Here is a 17,261-nt window from a genome sequence, read left to right as displayed (position 1 = left end):
GTCTTTGGGTAGCGTGCTGGTATTTGGCTTGCTTTAGAAGTGAGTTGGGGAGGGCCGGGCAGGTTGGGGCCGTGGCCGTGTGTGTCCACGTGCGCGGGTCGCTGATGTGCGTGGGTGCGTTCGCCCCCCGTTTCAGTGTGTCCACGAGCCGTTTCAGGCGGGGGGCAAAGCACTGGAGTCCGGCGGGGTTCCCAACAATGACCAGTCGGAGCCCCTTCTGGCGTTCAGCCTGGGTGTTGGTGCCAAGTCCTGTGTCAAGGCCCGCGGTGCCCGCGGACCAGTTGGCCAGCTCGTGGCAAAGTGGGTGTTGAAGCCACTGCGTGTGGGGGAAAGTGGCCGCTTTGGGGAGCGCCAATACAGTAAGAGTTGGTTCCTGCAAGTCACGCATGGCCTCGGCGCATGCGAGGGCCCACATGAGCGCCTTCCGTGCATCGTGGGGGGTAGAGGGGGGGTGGGCATATTGCAAGCCGGTCCATGCGGTCTGGTAGGCATCGTGCAGTGCGCCAAAGGCCCCATCAGCAGGGTCTCGTGTCCAGTATTCGTGGGCTGCAGTGGAGGAGTTTAGTGGGGACGCAAACATTTCCCGAATGTGGACTGCTTGTGTGACCCGCAGGCATTGGACGATGGCTGCTACTGTGCCTGCCGGCAGCGACACCTGGTGCATTGGCATGGCCTTGCGGTCCTGCTGCGCCGGGTCATAGCGGTAGCGCATGATGAGGGCAGCGACCGCTTCCTCAAAGGCGTTGGGCCGCTGGTTGCCGGTGTGCCTGAAGCGCTCCCACAGGGTAAGGAGGCGGGGGTAGGTGATGGTGCCCAGCCAGCGGCCACTGGGTTCATGGACGTGCGCCTCAGCTGGGTCACGGCGGGTGCCACCAGTGGTGGTAATTGTGTATGCTCCGGGGGCCACGATGTCCTTGTAGGGGTTGCACGGGCTTGTGGTGATGGTGGTGGTCGTGCGGATGTCACGCGCGCGGGATGCGGTATCCAGGGGCTCGGCGTCGTGGCGGCCTTGGCGCTGTCTGGCGGTAAGGTTCCGATCAGGTGCGGGGCGCACTGTTCGGGGCCGCGGGCCTTGGTTGGTACCGTTTGCTAGCCGGGTTTTGCACTCCTCCAGTAACTCCTCCCATTGTGGACTGTGTTTTAGGTCCCGTTCACGGTCCGTGCTCGGCGCCCACGTGACATGTCGTAGGAGTTTGGTCGTCCAGGACGAGAATAGGGGGGCCCCAGTGGGCTGCGGTGCTGCCGGCTCTGCAGCTTGGGCAGGCTCTTCAGGTGAGATTGCGTGGGCTTGGGTTTCAGCCGGAGGCTCAGCCTCGGTCTGCGCAGGTTGTGGGCATGGGCGCGTCGCAAGAGGGTGCTTGTAACACCTGGCATTCTGGATAGTTGCGTAGCCCATGCGAACAAAAGCAGAGACAATGCCGGCCGGGCAAATGGACGGCTTCCACTGCACCTTCCAGTATTTTTCACGTGTCCCAGAGGTGTCCTCTCTGGCTTTGCGCTTCCGTGTCAGTTCTTTGTCCGTGACAGTTTGTTTGTTTTCGCTGTGCAGGACCTGTGCCAGTTCCTGTCCGTCATTGTCCAGGTCGTAGGTGAGTTGAGTGTCACCGTTAGTGCGGTTGTCGGCGGGCCGTGGGACTAGATCGTGTGTGATCCTGGCGCGGGCCAGTCGCCAGCTGGGACGGGCCCCGTGGCCTCCCGCAGCTTGCGCTGCCGGGGCGGTCAGGGGCGGCGTCGGGCTATCGGCGTCCATGGGGTCGTTGTGAGCGGCAGCCTGGTTGACTTCCATAGGCAATCCTGTGTTGTTCAGATACTCGCTTATGGCGTTGGGTTCGGGGTTGGCGGCATTCGCCGTGAGGCGGGTTGTGAGGGCGGGTGGTAGCCCACGGCGCTGTTGGCGTGGTTCGACAGCATGTGCAAGGGAGGGTGGGTCTTGTGGGTGTGGGTGGCAGATCCGCATGTGTCCTGTCATGTCTTTGGCGAGCGCCTGGAATACCGAGCATGCCGTTTCATATCCCCGCGTGCCCACCGGCAGGCTCTCATCGCCGTTGGTGAGCCGCAGGGCATGGTTGATGGCGGCGCGGTCCCCGGTGAGCAAGTCCTCAGGGGTAGTGCGTGTAGTTTCTGCAATGCGTGCGCGTTGCGCTGCATGTTTTGTAACGCGCCGTGCGCGTGTTTGGTTCTGTGGCCGGCGTGTTGTAGCCGGCTTGCGGGCTCTGGCCGGTGGCCGTAGGGAGGGTTGCGTTGCCCCATCAGCGGGGACTTCCGGTGCAGCAGCACCTTGTGCGCCGGGATGGGCCTGGGCCGCCCCTGCTGGAGAGGGGGGGGCTAGGTCGGCGGGGGCTTGCGTGGTGTTTGCTTGGGCGGGGGGCGCCTCCGGGAGGGGCTGCAGGTACCGGTCGAGGGGGTTGGCCATTCCGAGAGGGAGGGGGTCCGCCCTCATGGCTAAGGCCACGATTGCGGCCACGTCAGGCAGTGCACGCTGTGCGGTGGTCAGGGGGGCAGGGCTGCCATGGGCTGGAGCGTTTTCCCCTGCACGTGCAGCCATACTGAGAGCAAGGCTAAGCCTGTTCAGGGCTACCTTGTGCTTGTGCCGGACCCGGCTCGCTCCCATGTGCTTCTCGAGGTCCGAGCTAGTAATCAGGTGTTTGCCTGTGTTGCGGTCCACCAGGTGGCTCAGTTCGAGCCTCAGGTCCGCAAGAGGGAGGACGTATTCAATGGGGAGAGGTTCGACGCCCCGGGCCTCAGCTTCTGCCTCAAGGGCAGCGGCAATGGACCAGGTAGGCGCAGTAAAGGCAGACCCATTTTGGTACAGTGTGACACCGTACTCTTTTGCCAGGGTCATCTGTTTCAGCGTCGTAAGGTGGTGTGACCTATGGGCTGGGAGAAGGTGGGCCTGTGTGGGGCCAGCTATGCTTGCCTGGCGCGGCAGAAGGGCTCGGGTTACTATCCCAAGACGGCCCGAGTCATTTAGGGCAAGGACCAGGGCTCGCTGGGCCACGCGCGCGTATTGCGGCAGGAGGGAGCCCAGGCCCAAGCCGTATTCGTCGGCGGGCAGGAGGGAGGTCCGGGTGGGGAAGCTGCGGGGGAGTCCGTAGCAGCGCTTTGCAAAACCAGCCAGGGTAGTGTCGAGCGTTGTTATGTCCTGTTTTGTGAAGGGCATTGCTGCGAATCCATATGCAACTGTGGTGTGCACGCACTGTTGTATCATGCGCAGGCGTTGTGCCGGTGTCGCCAGGGATGTGGCAATGGCTGTGCCCTTGTCCTTCACAATCTCGGTGACTCTTGCGACATGTGCCGACCAGTCCAGCGAGAACGTGAGCTGCACTCCCAGGTACTTGTACGGCTGGGTCGGGGGGAAGTACGGGACAGGGGTCGTGCCAATCTTAATTGTGTTGGTCATGTTGCGGCGCATGGCGGCAAGGGTAGCTTTTCCTGTGGGCCCGTCAAGGTTGGGGTCCGAGCGAGATTTGTCGTGCCAGATGGCGGTGGTGGCACACTTGGTGTGATTGACACGCAGGCTCGCCCACTCGGCGTAAGATGCGATTTTGTCACATTGAACCTGCAGGTCGTCGAGCGAGTTGGTGAGCGCCGCCAGGTCGTCTGCGTACGCGGCGGCACTGCAATGGTATTGCAGGTTTTCGCTGGGGGTCAGGCAGCCGTAGTGGTAGCCCCGTCCGCCCGCATGGAGCCAGCAGACAAGAGGTTCCATGAACAGAATAAAGAGCACAGGTGAGAGTGTATCCCCTTGCACGGTGCCTCGCTCTATAGGAATGGCGGATGTGCTTCCGTGTTCGGTGCGGATGCGGGTGGTCGCATGTGCGTATAGGTTGCGGACTGCGCGGATCAGGTCCGTTGGCAGCCCAAGGTCAAACATAATTTGTAGTAATCGGTCCTGGTCGATTGTGTTAAACGCGGAGCTATAGTCCACGTATACCGCATAGACATCTTTTCCAAACAGTGCGGCATCCTCAAGGGCATGTACTAAATTTAGGACCTGCCTTTCGGTGTTGCAGTAGGCACGGAAGCCTTCCTGCACTTCACTGAATAGCTGGAGGGGGCCAGCCAGTTCGCCAATGCCCAAGGTAAGCATGGACGTGTACAGCTTGTAGCAGGTATTTGCGAGCGCAATGGGCCGTTTGTTTTTTATGTCCAGGGCGTCTCCAGGTTTGGGGAGTAGCACGGTCTCCGATGCGGCCCAGGTTTCAGGTATTTGTGACTTGACGTACATGATTTGCAGGATACAGTGGAGGTTGCGCTTCATGCCCGATGGCAGGATACGGAGCAGTTCGTTTGGTATGCCGTCAGGGCCTGTCGCCTTGTTTCTGGAGAGGTGAGAAATGCACTGCTCAAAATTTGCCGTGTCTGCCATGCTGGGGAGCATGGAATGTGTGTCAGGGTGCCGGTTGCGGTCCAGTGTGAATTGATCTGTTGCGTCGGCTTTCTCAAATGGGTAGCCGCGTGTGGCGTTGCTGGGTAGTCGGAAGTCCCCAGTGCGGGTGCCGCGTGGTGGGGCGGACAGCTTTCGGAAGTGGGTTTCGAGTATGGCGAGGATGCTGGTGGAGTCAGTCGTCACCTCCCCAGTTTCTGGGTTCCGGACCGCTGGGAGACCCCGTTCCATGTCTTCCTTCTGAAAGATTCTCTTGTGCCCCTGTGCAGGGCGCGTGGCCAGGGTATGTTGCAGCGCTGTGGCAGCGGCCGCTCGCTGGGCTTTGGCGCGGTCCGCCACTAGCTGGCGGTGCTCGGCCTGGCAGGCCTTTATTTCGTTCCGCAGCTTTGCCGCCGCATTGGCGGCGTCTACCTCAGGTAGGGCCTGGGGCCCTTGCGTGAGGTTTGTCAGTTGTGTCTTCAGGGCCACTTCCTTGTCCCATAGGGGCTTTAGCACCCGTGCGGTGGAGCGTGATGCGTGGTGTTTGCCAGTGAAGGGGGCTTTCCGGGTGCACTCTTCAAGGAGGCATGTTAGCCCGGTGTCCAGTGCGGAGGCAAGTTGTTCTGCAAGTTGGTTGATATCGGCCTTCTGGATGCTCGTGTCCTGCGCCAGGTCTCGGTGCATGACGCTGGCGGGGTAGCCTGTGGGGTCCATGCTGTGCCTTGTGAGTGCATGTTCAATTGATTGCGTTGCCTGCCTTGTTGCGGAATGCAGGTCGGCTGTTGCTTCCACAAGGGCTTCCTCAAGGCGGATAGCTGCGGCGGCCAGTTGCTTTTGTGTGACAGGCAGTGCGACCTCGGCCCATCGTTGTTGGGTCTGCTGCTGGGGGGCTGGGTTCCGGGCGCCGGCCTGTGGTGCCGTCCATAGCTGTAGGTCCGCGGCTAGTAACTCTGCGTGGACTGGTTTGTGGTCAAAGTTGCCTGCAACTGTACTGGTGTATTCACGCGCTTCTGTGCATGCAGCGCGCGTGGCAGGGCATAGGAGGATGTCATCGATGCGACTGTGGTATGGGGCCATGCCCGGGCGTGTTTGTTCATATGACCATTCGGCAGTGGTAGTGGTGTCTCCGCGGATAGGGCGCAGGCCACTATCGGCAAGGAACCGCTGGTGGGCCCAGTCCGCCGTGTCGATGGGGCTGTCCCGCTCATGTGCTCGGGCGACGGCATTAAAGTCTCCCGCGGTGACTAGGTGGTGTCCGCACGCGTCCGCCCGGACCACCACCTGCTGACAGTATGTGTAGATTGCCTTGCGGGTTTGCATGTCTTCTGGTGCGTAGATGCCCAGTACAGTGAGAGGCGTGCTCCCGGGGGTCTTAATTTGAACGTGTGACACATAGCCATGGAGTGTTGGTGGGGGCGTGTGGTGTGTGACACAGCCGAGGTCACTGTACCGGGCGGAGATGGCCACCGCTACGCCAGCGCTACCGCGCGCTGTGGCCGCGCGGGGAGTAGTGCTACAGTAGAGGCGGTATCCTTCATTTCGGAAGGCTCGCTTGATTGAGTCAGTCTTCCCTGTCAGTTTTGTCTCGGTTAGGACAACTATGTCGGCTTTCCACTGGGCTAGGTTGCAGAGGGTGAAGCTGAGGTTGCCGGGTTGGCCGGTGGACAGAATTTCTGAGAGCAGTCCCCGTACATTGTGGGTCACGATGTGTAGGGTGGTGTTGCTGCTGGGGGGTCTCGTGTTTGTGTGTGCCTGGTTGGGTTCCATGTGAGCGTGGTTGCGTGCAGTGGGCCGTACTAGCCAGTTAAGGATAGTTTGTCGGGTGCCTGTCGTGTTGAGTCGGGGTGCTATGCCGGCATTTGCATTGTGTGGCTGCGCGGGTGCGGTAGTGTGGGGTGCTGCATGCTGTGGCGCCCTGTGTGCTGCCCGCAGCGGTGAGTTGTCCTGGGCATGTTGAGCTGGCTCTGGTGCCGGCCTTCCTGTGGCGGCGGGCCCTGTCTGCACGGGTCTGGTGGCCTCCATGTGGGGTGGCGGGCGTGGTGGCGGGACGATCTCACGGAGTTGCCCAAGTGCGTCCTGAAGTGTTGCCGTGTCAGATGCACGCACCGCGTCAAGGCACCAGACCTCCCCATCAAGTGTGTTCCAAGTGTTGTCGTGTAAGACCGTGTTGTGGATTCCTGGGGTGTTGCTTAAGCAACCGACTTGTGGGGGTGGGGTGGGTTTGGGCGGGGCGAGTGCGTAGCGCTGGTGTTTCTTTTTCTGGCGCGCGGTGGTGGTGGTTCTTGCGGTTAGGCTGTGGTGTAGGTTGGTGCTTGGGTTAGGTCTGGCGGTGTTTTTGTGCAACCCCTCCCGGGGGGCGGGGGGGCCAGCCTCCTGCTCTGTCTGCCGGGTCGGGGTGGGGTGGGGTGGGATGGATGGGGGTGGTTGGTGGCGGTTTTCGAGGTGTTTGCTTTCTGTTTTCTTCTCTTTTCTTCTCATCTTGCCCTGTCAGGGTTCTGGTCTCGGGGACAAGGCTGCTTTCAGGCAGCAGGGGGGCAGCGCGTCTGCCCCTGTTCAACCTTGTAAGGATGATTCCTCAAAAAAAAAGGGCGGGCAAGGGAATTCGTCCCCGGCCTGCACATGGTGTCCAGCACTGACAGGGCAGCACTAGATCCAGCTGCTAGGCAGGAGCAGAAGCTGCAAGTTGTGATGCGGCGGTACTTGGCCGATTTGGCGGAACTCACTCTCCAGCAGCAACGGCGGGTAGAGCAACAGCAGCAGCAGGAGCAGCAGCGCCAGGTGCAGCCGCCCAGGCCCCGGACCGGCTCCCGGTTTGGGGTCCTGGCCACGCTGGGGGGACAGGACGGGGCGGGTGCTGGCGCTGCCATGGCGGCGTCCGGGCGTGGGCGACGGGTGCAACCAGCCTCGCATGCACCGCAGCCGCCGCAGCAGCAACAGCCCCGCTCCAAAGGGCGCTGTGGCCCCGCCCAGCTCCCGCAGCAGAGGGCAGGGCGCTTGGGCGGCAGGCTGCCTCCCCCGCAGGATGGTCCTAGCTCGCCGCCGCACGTGCCCACTGGGTGGCCGGCAGGGGGACAGCAGGCTGGTGGGGGCAGCGGGTCGGGGCGCCACGGTGGAGGAGCGGGGCGGGCAGTGCCCCAGCCACCACCCCAGGCGGGGCCGCCACTGCAGACGTCACAACCGGCGGGTGGTGGTAAGGGCAGGGGCAGGGGCCTGGGCGCACCGGCTGGGGCTTCGGCTGACACGGCTGGGCGCGCTGGTGGGGGTGCGGGTAGTGAGGCGGAGTACGGGGCCGTTTGCCTGACCCGCGACACGTGTGTTGCCATTGGCTCTGACCTCGTGACGCACCAGAACCGCTGCGCAGATGTGCAGGGGTATGAGTGGGCGCAGCTTGGCCACGACGCGCTTGGTGGCCGCCTCCTCGCCTACCTGCGTGACCAGGGCGCCACCGTACCGGACTGGGCCGTCTGCCGTGTGCCGGCAGGCCGTACCGCCGTCCTGGCACAGCTGCACGACGAGTTCACTGGCTGGTGGCGCCTATACTCAGCCCAGCCTGCAGGCACGCCCCTGCCTTCCGACGTGACGGAGCAGCTGGATGACGCCGCGCAGCAGGTGCAGACGGCTTACATGGACTACGTGCTCCTAGACGCCCGCACCCTGCGGTCCGCTAAGCGTGGGCCGGCGGACCCCGGCGGTGCCGGCGGGCCCAGCCGCCGGCAACGCCAGCACCGCAGCCGCAGTACCTCCAGCCTCATGAGCCTGGGCAGCGCTCCACTGCGCCCCGGCGGCGCCAGCTCAGGCGCCGCTAGCATGAGCACCAGCTGCGGCGGCGCGCCCCCCAGCCAGGGTGGCGGCCGCCGCCGCACACGCCACAGCAGCAACAGCAACCGCAACCGCCACGGCGCTGCCGTGGCCGGCGGGGGCTCATAATGCGGCCACCAGTGGGAGCGGCGACCCTTCGGCTGCTGACAGTGAATGTCAACGGCCTGGGCTCGCCGTTAAAGGCGCGGGCGCTGGTTTCACACCTGCAGCAAGTTGGGGCAGATGTGGCGATGGTGCAGGAGACCCACGCTACTGACACGACGGCGCTGGAGTCTTGCCTTCGTGCCGCGCAGGGGGCGTGCCTTCCGTGGCGCCACTGCCTCGCTGCCAGCCCGGCAGCGTCGCCCCACTCCTGTGGGGCGGCTATCCTGGCGCGGAGTCGGCTGTCCCTTCCAGGCTGCGTACTGCAGCCGCCGTCACCGGATGCGGCGGGCCGTGTGGTATGTTGGGATTGGGACGTGGGTCACCTGCGCCTGCGCTTCGTGTGTGTGTATGCGCCCACGGCCGTGGCGGACAAGCCTGCTTTCTTTGCCGGGCTGCATCCCCACCTGGCCACGGACAGGGTGCTTGTTGTCGGTGGGGACTGGAACTGTGTCACCGATGCCAGTCAGGAGGCGGCCCCTAGCCCGTCACGTGCTGCAGGTGCCCCGCAACTTGCCAGCCTCCTCGCCCAGTTCAGTCTGGTAGACCCTTGGGCGAGCAAGCGTGGCGGCGCCAAGGGCTACACGCATCCGGCCACACCCAAGCCGGCCACTCCCGCACGCCTGGATCGGTGGTATGTCAGTGCCACCGCGGCGCCGTGGGTGGTGGATGTCGCACGCACGTATGGGGCGCCTGGGGACCACAATGGTGTGCTGCTCACCCTGTCCTTGCCCGACCTGCCACATGCGCACCGGGAGCAGTGGCGCTTCCCCACGTACCTGCTGTTTCACCCCTCGCTGCGTTTGGAGCTCGAGCAGCGCTTGGAGGCGCACGTTGCCGCAAATCCCGTGGCCAGTACAGGTGACGGCGCTTGCACGCAATGGGAGGCGGACAAGTTCTTCTTGCGGGAGGCCGCCACCAGCATCCACCGTCGGCATGCACGCCAGACCCGGGATGGGCTGCATGGCGTGGTGCTGGCCGCAGACGCGGCCGCTGCCCTGGCCGACCGGCCGGGTGCCAGCGCCGCGCAGCGTCAGGCTGCGGCCATGGCCAACTTGGCGGTGCGGGAGGAGCGGGCAGCTGCCGCAGCGGCCAGCCACAATGCCCGCGCTGCACTGATGGAGGAGCATGGGGAGCGGGGAACTCGCTGGTTCCATCGGCAGGCTGACGAGCCAGCAGCCGGCGCGCAGGAGCCCATCACACACTTGAAGGTGCCGGGGCAACCGGCGCCTGTGGCGCTCACGGGGCCGGGCACGCGCAACACTGTCTCCGCAGCCGCCGCAGCCATGTACAGCAGCACCAGCCCCACCGGCCTGTTCCGCGTGCAGCCGGTCTGTACGGCGTCGCAGCAACAGCTTCTGGCGGCCTTTGACCGCAAGGTTCCAGCGGATCTGCAGGCCGTCGCAGAGGGGTCCGGTGACGGCGCCCTCAGTGATGCCGAGCTGATGGCAGCGCTGGCTGGCTCCGCCAATGGTAAAGCGCCTGGGTCGGACGGGGTCCCGTACGAGGTGTACAAGGTCTTCTGGGCGCTGCTGGGTCCGCGCTTGTGTGCTGCTGCTGCCGCTGCCTTTGCTGCCGCTGCAGACGCCCACGATGGCGGTGAAATGGCGGCGGCGCTGCCCGCCTCCTGGCGGGAGGGCATCATCACGCTCATTTTTTTTTTGAGGAATCATCCTTACAAGGTTGACCAGGGGCAGACGCGCTGCCCCCCTGCTGCCTGAAAGCAGCCTGGTCCCCGAGACCAGAACCCTGACAGGGCAAGAAGAGAACGAAGAAAAGAGAAGAAAACAGAAAGCAAACACCTCGAAAACCGCCACCAACCACCCCCATCCATCCCACCCCACCCCACCCCGACCCGGCAGACAGAGCAGGAGGCTGGCCCCCCCGCCCCCCGGGAGGGGTTGCACAAAAACACCGCCAGACCTAACCCAAGCACCAACCTACACCACAGCCTAACCGCAAGAACCACCACCGCCGCGCGCCAGAAAAGAAGACACCAGCGCTACGCACTCGCCCCGCCCAAACCCACCCCACCCCCACAAGTCGGTTGCTTAAGCAACACCCCAGTAGAACCGGCAGAGGAGACACAAGCAGAAAACTAAACGGGCCAGATGTGGCGCTGACTAAGCGGGCTCCAGTCCGCTGCAAGACGCGCTGTGCAGGAAGTCCCACAGCCGCCCAGGCGCTGCCACTCCAGCCAGAGCTAGTACTCATGGGCGCCAGACAAGCTGATGACGATAATACGCCACGCCAGCGCCTGGAAAGAAATGCTGCCCAGAAGGAAATCTAGGGGGCCTGCACAGGCGATGCAAGCGTCAGCCGCAAGTTCAACTTCGGTGACCCACCCTGAACCTCCTCCACTTCACAAAGCGCGCCACCCGCCGTCCAGATGGCAACAAAATGCTCCAGCTTAGCCGCCTTGAGCTGTGCGGTGAGAAGCTGAGTGGGCAGAGCCGACAGGGTTTCAGGGGTTAGCGTGGCGGCAGTGAAACGCAGCCGCATCACCCTGCGCAGCTCGCTGACCACCTCCCGAACCACATGCTCCGACGTCTGCTTAGCAGGCTCGCGGGACCAGTACGCACACCAGACGGCGTACAAGAAGGTGGCCCGCAAAGTGCTCCACAGCAGCGCTCCCGCCCCCCGCGGGCCTGAGGCCCACATACCCATGCGGTCCCCCAGCATGAAGCCCGCGTCCGTCACTGGCGGCGCCGCTGCCTGGGGCGCAACGCAGGCCCACAGCTGCTGCAGCCACGTCCTCGCCTGCGCATAAGCTGGACACTCCAGGAAGATGTGCGTCAGGCTGGCCCACGCCCGCGGGCCAGGTGGCCCGCAGGCGGGGTGAGGACAGTGCGCCCCCAACCCCCCGCACCCCGTGGTCACCCGTGGACGAATTCCCTTGCCCGCCCTGTACAGCCCGCAAGGCAGGTAAGCATGTTGCAGCCGGTACACAAGTACCTTTGCCCCCCGACTGGCGTGGCTGTCCCACAGCCTCCGCCACGTACCCCGCAGAAGGGACGCATCTGGGGGCGGCATGCGAGCCTGCTAAGCAGACATCGGAGCATGTGGTTCGGGAGGTGGTCAGCGAGCTGCGCAGGGTGATGCAGCTGCGTTTCACTGCCGCCACGCTAACCCCTGAAACCCTGTCGGCTCTGCCCACACAGCTTCTCACCGCGCAGCTCAAGGCGGCTCAGCTGGAGCACTTTGTTGCCATCTGGACGGCGGGTGGCGCGCTTTGTGAAGTGGAGGAGGTTCAGGGTGGGTCACCGAAGTTGAACTTGCGGCTGACGCTTGCATCACCTGTGCAGGCCCCCTAGGTTTCCCTTTGGGCGGCGTTTCTTTCCAGGCGCTGGCGTGGTGTACTATCGTCATCAGCTTATCTGGCGCCCATGTGTTTTAGCTCTGGCTGGCGTCACAGCGCCTGGGCGGCTGTGGGCCTTCCTGCACAGCGCGTCTTGCAGCGGGCTGGAGCCCGCTTAGTCAGCGCCACATCTGGCCCGTTTAGTCTTCTGCTTGTGTCTCCTCTGCCGGTTCTCCTGGGGTGTTGCTTAAGCAACCGACTTGTGGGGGTGGGGTGGGTTTGGGCGGGGCGAGTGCGTAGCGCTGGTGTTTTCTTGTCTGGCGCGCGGTGGTGGTGGTTCTTGCGGCTAGGCTGTGGTGTAGGTTGGTGCTTGGGTTAGGTCTGGCGGTGTTTTGGTGCAACCCCTCCCGGGGGGCGGGGGGGCCAGCCTCCTGCTCTGGGGGGGTAGCTCAGTAGGTAAGAGCACTTCCTTATCACCCTGCGGACCCGTGTTCGAATCTCGTATTCGGCCCGTTTCCCGGCGGATAAGGTTGAGGTCGTGGGTTCGGATCCCACCCCCCTCACCGTAGGTGTTTCGGTATGGAGTCCGTGGCACCGAAGAATCGTTGTATTGACCCTCTGGGTTCGGATCCCATTGGTGCAACGAGGAAACTCTACGCTGGCCGAATTCGGAGGGTTGGTAGGCCGATAAGCTCAGATCTTCGGATCCTATGAGCTGAGTAGAGGGTGATGCGTGGGGTGCCTCTAGTCAGGGTCCCACAGGGGTACGGTAGGGTTCTAAGAAGGACTCTTCCTTAAGACACGCGGGGCCGTTGGCCCGTGCGTAGCTATTACTATTATTATTCCTCCTGCTCTGTCTGCCGGGTCGGGGTGGGGTGGGGTGGGGTGGGATGGATGGGGGTGGTTGGTGGCGGTTTCGAGGTGTTTGCTTTCTGTCTTCTTCTCTTTTCTTCTCTTCTTGCCCTGTCAGGGTTCTGGTCTCGGGGACCAGGCTGTTTTCAGGCAGCAGGGGGGCAGCGCGTCTGCCCCTGTTCAACCTTGTAAGGATGATTCCTCAAAAAAAAAAAAATGCGAGGGTCGCCCTCCACTGCCGCCGCTGCTGCCGCCGCCGCCGTGGCAAGCCCCGTGCTAGGCCCCGCCCCGCCCGCCGCCTGCTCCTGCAGCCGCGCGGACCGCCGCGGCCCCTCACCCAACTGCTGGGACGGGGACGCATACGACTGCAGTTCTCTCGCTGGCGTGTTCTGCTGCCCGGCTGCCGCGGAGGTGCGGTGGAGCCAGGGGTCCAGAGCCACCGGGTTATTGTGGAAATGCTGCGCCGCCGTGGTGGTCAGCTGCGCCGCTGCACGCTGCCACTCCGCCTCCCGCTTCGCCAGCCGCGACTGTGCCGCCGGCTGGGTCCCCGAACCCCCCGCCTGCTGTGCTGGCGCTGGGCACGGCATGGCTGCGGGGCGGGCCGGAGCCGGTGGTGCGGCCGGGTTAGCCGCGGTGATGGCCCGCCGCACGTCCCGCACCGTGTAGTCCGCCAAGCTGACACCCGCAATCCGGCAGTGCTCCGGGTGCACCACCACCCCAGCCACCGGTGCCAGGAAGTACGGCGCCCGAGGCCACGCCCCCGCCCGTTCCCCTGGTGATGCTGCATCGTACGCCGCCCGCTCTTCAAAGGTCCACAGGTGCCGCGGCTTGCGATGCTGCAGCACACAGGCAGGCTGCCACGCCCCATCCACCGCCGGGGGCAGCACGCCAGGCCCAGGCTCCAAGAGCCGCCCCGTGTAGTGGACGTAGGACACAGCCCCCGCAGCGTTAGCCACCCACAGCTGGTCCAGGCTAACCCGCCACTGTGGCGGCGCCGCTGGCGGCTGAGTGGCTGGCTGCGGTGGATGCTGTTCCACGCCCGCGCTCCGCACGTGGCCGACCGCGGCCGCCAGCCGGGCAGGCAGCCCCGCTGGCGCCGGCGCGTCGCTGTACACCCACGCCCACGTGGTGGCGGAGTCTGGGCGCACATGGGTAAGCAGCGCCCGGGTGAGCATCTTCCAGGGTTGCCGGCCTGGCTGGGCAAGGAGGGCGAAAGTCTTAGCTTGCAGGGCAGACAGGAACGCAGGCAGGTCGACGTGGTTGACACCCCCGTCCTTGTACGGCAGACATGCCGTTTCCCGCTTTGGCAGCAGGAGCGGGTTCCCGTGCGACACCAGGCTGGCGTCCTCAGCGTGCATGGAGCGCGCAGCAAAGTGGTCCACCAGGTCGGTGAGCTCCTTCAGCTGCGCAGGCGACGGGTTGAGGAAGCTGAAGTGGTAGGCCAGCTTCGCCGTCAGCACCTGCTTCGCAATGTGCACACGGCCAACGAGAGTCAGAGACAGGGCAGCCCACAGACGCGCCACAAACGCCATGCCGCGAGCCCGCCGGGTGTACAAGTCAGCTGCAGCTCATCTACAAGGGCAAAAGCCTGGACCGCGCCGAGCTGGCGTCCTACCGGCCCATCACGCTGCTCAACTGCGACTTCAAGATGGTGTCCAAGGCCGTCAGCGCCCGCCTGCAGCCCGCCCTGGATGCAGTTGTGGATGAGCTGCAGACCGCGTTCATCACCGGCCGCTGGATTGGAGACAACGCGCTGTACCTCCAAGGCCTGATCGAATGGATGCGCCTGGACGTGGGCGCAGACGGCACGCCACGGCAGGGTGGTGCGCTGTATTTCTTGGACATTGAAAAGGCGTATGACCGGGTGCACCGGCAGTGGCTGTATGCGTCCGCAGAGGGACTTGGGTTTTGGCCGCGCATGCTGCGCTGGATCCGCCTGCTCACTGCCAACGGCTCTGCCCGCGTGTGTGTGAACGGGATGCTCTCTGACGCCTTCCCAGTGCTGAACGGCTTGCCGCAGGGCAGCACCGCCTCACCACCCCTGTGGGTCATCCAGATGCAGCCACTGACGTCCTTTCTGCGGCGGCAGGTGGAGCAAGGGGCACTCCGCACGCCCCTGTTACCCAGCGGCGATCAGGCGCCACCTGCTGCCCACCACGCTGACGACACGACCCTCACGGCGCGCGACCCGGCGGTGGACGGGCCGGTCCTGATGGCGGCAGTACAGCTGTTCTGCCGCGCGTCCAACGCCCGTGTCCATCCGGACAAGAGCAAGGCCATGGGCATTGGCAGGTTTGCGCACCTGACGGGCCCTTGCCCACACACGGGGGTGCCGTTTACCACTGGCGCCGTGACGCACCTGGGGGTGCCTCTGTCGTGGGACTCTGATGCGGCTGCAGCTGACCTGTTCACCCGGCGGGCTCGCGGCATGGCGTTTGTGGCGCGTCTGTGGGCTGCCCTGTCTCTGACCCTGGTTGGCCGTGTGCACATTGCGAAGCAGGTGCTGGCGGCGAAGCTGGCCTACCACTTCAGCTTCCTCAACCCGTCGCCTGCGCAGCTGAAGGAACTCACCGACCTGGTGGACCACTTTGCTGCGCGCTCCGTGCACGCTGAGGATGCCAGCCTGGTGTCGCACGGGAACCCGCTCCTGCTGCCAAAGCGGGAAACGGCCTGTCTGCCGTACAAGGATGGGGGTGTCAACCACGTCGACCTGCCTGCGTTCCTGTCTGCCCTGCAAGCTAAGACCTTCGCCCTCCTTGCCCAGCCAGGCCGGCAACCCTGGAAGACGCTCACCCGGGCGCTGCTTACCCATGTGCGCCCGGACTCTGCCACCACGTGGGCGTGGGTGTACAGCGACGCGCCGGCGCCAGCGGGGCTGCCTGCCCGGCTGGCGGCCGCGGTCGGCCACGTGCGGAGCGCGGGCGTGGAACAGCATCCGCCGCAGCCAGCCACTCAACTGCAACCCCTCCCGGGGGGCGGGGGGGCCAGCCTCCTGCTCTGTCTGCCGGGTCGGGGTGGGGTGTGGTGGGATTGATGGGGGTGGTTGGTGGCGTTTTTCGAGGTGTTTGCTTTCTGTTTTCTTCTCTTTTCTTCTCTTCTTGCCCTGTCAGGGTTCTGGTCTCGGGGACCAGGCTGCTTTCAGGCAGCAGGGGGGCAGCGCGTCTGCCCCTGTTCAACCTTGTAAGGATGATTCCTCAAAAAAAAAACTCAACCGCCAGCGGCGCCGCCACAGTGGCGGGTCAGCCTGGACCAGCTGTGGGTGGCTAACGCTGCGGGGGCTGTGTCCTACGTCCACTACACGGGGCGGCTCTTGGAGCCTGGGCCTGGCGTGCTGCCCCCGGCGGTGGATGGGGCGTGGCAGCCTGCCTGTGTGCTGCAGCATCGCAAGCCGCGGCACCTGTGGACCTTTGAAGAGCGGGCGGCGTACGATGCAGCATCACCAGGGGAACGGGCGGGGGCGTGGCCTCGGGCGCCGTACTTCCTGGCGCCGGAGGCTGGGGTGGTGGTGCACCCGGAGCACTGCCGGATTGCGGGTGTCCGCTTGGCGGACTACACGGTGCGGGACGTGCGGCGGGCCATCACGCACCGCGGCCAACCCGGCCGCCCCTCTGGCTCCGGCCCGCCCCGCAGCCATGCCGTGCCCAGCGCCAGCACAGCAACCTTGTAAGGATGATTCAAAAAAAAAAACAGCAGGCGGGGGGTCCGGGGTCCCAGCCGGCGGCACAGTCGCGGCTGGCGGAGCGGGAGGCGGAGTGGCAGCGTGCAGCGGCGCAGCTGACCACCACGGCGGCGCAGCATTTCCACAATAACCCGGTGGCTCTGGACCCCTGGCTCCCTGGAATCATCCTTACAAGGTTGAACAGGGGCAGACGCGCTGCCCCCCTGCTGCCTGAAAGCAGCCTGGTCCCCGAGACCAGAACCCTGACAGGGCAAGAAGAGAAGAAAAGAGAAGAAAACAGAAAGCAAACACCTCGAAAACCGCCACCAACCACCCCCACCCATCCCACCCCACCCCACCCCGACCCGGCAGACAGAGCAGGAGGCTGGCCCCCCCGCCCCCCGGGAGGGGTTGCACAAAAACACCGCCGGACCTAACCCAAGCACCAACCTACACCACAGCCTAACCGCAAGAACCACCACCACCGCGCGCCAGAAAAGAAAACACCAGCGCTACGCACTCGCCCCGCCCAAACCCACCCCACCCCCACAAGTCGATTGCTTAAGCAACACCCCAGGAGAACCGGCAGAGGAGACACAAGCAGAAAACTAAGCGGGCCAGATGTGGCGCTGACTAATTAGCGGGCTCCAGTCCGCTGCAAGACGCGCTGTGCAGGAAGTCCCACAGCCGCCCAGGCGCTGCGACGCCAGCCAGAGCTAAAACACATGGGCGCCAGATAAGCTGATGACGATAAACGCCACGCGGGGACACAGCCGGCGGCACAGTCGCGGCTGGTGGAGCGGGAGGTGGAGTGGCAGCGTGCAGCGGCGCAGCTGACCACCACGGCGGCGCAGCATTTCCACAATAACCCGGTGGCTCTGGACCCCTGGCTCCACCGCACCTCTGCGGCAGCCGGGCTGCAGAACACGCCGGCGAGAGAACTGCAGTCGTATGCGTCCCCGTCCCAGCAGTCAGGTGAGGGGCCGCGGCGGTCCGCGCGGCTGCAGGAGCAGGCGGCGGGCGGGGCGGGGCCTAGCACAGGGCCTGCCACGGCGGCGGCGGCAGCAGCGGCGGCAGTGGAGGGCAACCCTCGCATGCCGCCCCCGGATGCGTCCCTTCTGCGGGTT

General features: G+C 64.8%; 3 protein-coding genes across 5 annotated transcripts; all 3 read left to right on the top strand.

Annotated features, from left to right (window-relative positions):
• The first annotated feature begins 3,737 nt into the window (after positions 1-3,737).
• CHLRE_05g234976v5 (uncharacterized protein) lies at positions 3,738-6,703 on the top strand. Of its 2 annotated transcripts, XM_043062237.1 has the most exons (4): positions 3,948-4,082; positions 4,238-4,330; positions 4,657-4,803; positions 5,141-6,703. In XM_043062237.1, the coding sequence occupies exons 1-4, from the start codon at positions 4,074-4,076 to the stop codon at positions 5,291-5,293; spliced, it is 402 nt and encodes a 133-aa protein (XP_042924801.1). In that variant the 5' UTR covers positions 3,948-4,073; the 3' UTR covers positions 5,294-6,703. The 2 variants fall into 2 exon arrangements, with proteins under 2 accessions (XP_042924802.1, XP_042924801.1); XM_043062238.1 differs by having other exon boundaries at positions 3,738-4,082; positions 4,245-4,330; positions 4,657-6,703.
• A 144-nt stretch (positions 6,704-6,847) lies between these two features.
• CHLRE_05g234934v5 (uncharacterized protein) lies at positions 6,848-10,113 on the top strand. The gene is made up of 2 exons (XM_043062236.1): positions 6,848-8,279; positions 8,828-10,113. The coding sequence occupies exons 1-2, from the start codon at positions 7,055-7,057 to the stop codon at positions 10,045-10,047; spliced, it is 2,445 nt and encodes an 814-aa protein (XP_042924800.1). The 5' UTR covers positions 6,848-7,054; the 3' UTR covers positions 10,048-10,113.
• A 294-nt stretch (positions 10,114-10,407) lies between these two features.
• On the top strand, positions 10,408-12,680 carry CHLRE_05g234892v5 (uncharacterized protein). Of its 2 annotated transcripts, none has more exons than XM_043062234.1 (4): positions 10,408-10,757; positions 10,888-10,928; positions 11,488-11,581; positions 11,724-12,680. In XM_043062234.1, exons 1-4 carry the CDS (start codon positions 10,727-10,729, stop codon positions 11,801-11,803), a joined length of 246 nt encoding a protein of 81 aa, XP_042924798.1. In that variant the 5' UTR covers positions 10,408-10,726; the 3' UTR covers positions 11,804-12,680. The 2 variants fall into 2 exon arrangements, with proteins under 2 accessions (XP_042924798.1, XP_042924799.1); XM_043062235.1 differs by having other exon boundaries at positions 11,724-12,423.
• The last annotated feature ends 4,581 nt before the right edge of the window (positions 12,681-17,261 follow it).

Source organism: Chlamydomonas reinhardtii, chromosome 5, assembly GCF_000002595.2.
Source record: "Chlamydomonas reinhardtii strain CC-503 cw92 mt+ chromosome 5, whole genome shotgun sequence".
Taxonomy (NCBI): domain Eukaryota; kingdom Viridiplantae; phylum Chlorophyta; class Chlorophyceae; order Chlamydomonadales; family Chlamydomonadaceae; genus Chlamydomonas; species Chlamydomonas reinhardtii.
Note: the sequence above shows the minus strand (reverse complement) of the source record. Positions and strands in the feature narration are given on the sequence as shown.

Coding starts and splice junctions, on each gene's coding strand:
- CHLRE_05g234976v5 (XM_043062237.1), top strand. Junction 4,331..4,656: donor GTCGCCTTGTTTCTGGAGAG/GTGAGAAATGCA, acceptor GCCCCTGTGCAG/GGCGCGTGGCCAGGGTATGT. Junction 4,804..5,140: donor ATTGGCGGCGTCTACCTCAG/GTAGGGCCTGGG, acceptor TGCGGAATGCAG/GTCGGCTGTTGCTTCCACAA.
- CHLRE_05g234934v5 (XM_043062236.1), top strand. CDS start 7,055: ATGCGGCGGTACTTGGCCGATTTGGCGGAACTCACTCTCCAGCAGCAA. Junction 8,280..8,827: donor CCACGGCGCTGCCGTGGCCG/GCGGGGGCTCAT, acceptor CACGTGCTGCAG/GTGCCCCGCAACTTGCCAGC.
- CHLRE_05g234892v5 (XM_043062234.1), top strand. CDS start 10,727: ATGCTCCAGCTTAGCCGCCTTGAGCTGTGCG. Junction 10,929..11,487: donor ACCAGACGGCGTACAAGAAG/GTGGCCCGCAAA, acceptor CTGCCCACACAG/CTTCTCACCGCGCAGCTCAA. Junction 11,582..11,723: donor TGAAGTGGAGGAGGTTCAGG/GTGGGTCACCGA, acceptor CATGTGTTTTAG/CTCTGGCTGGCGTCACAGCG.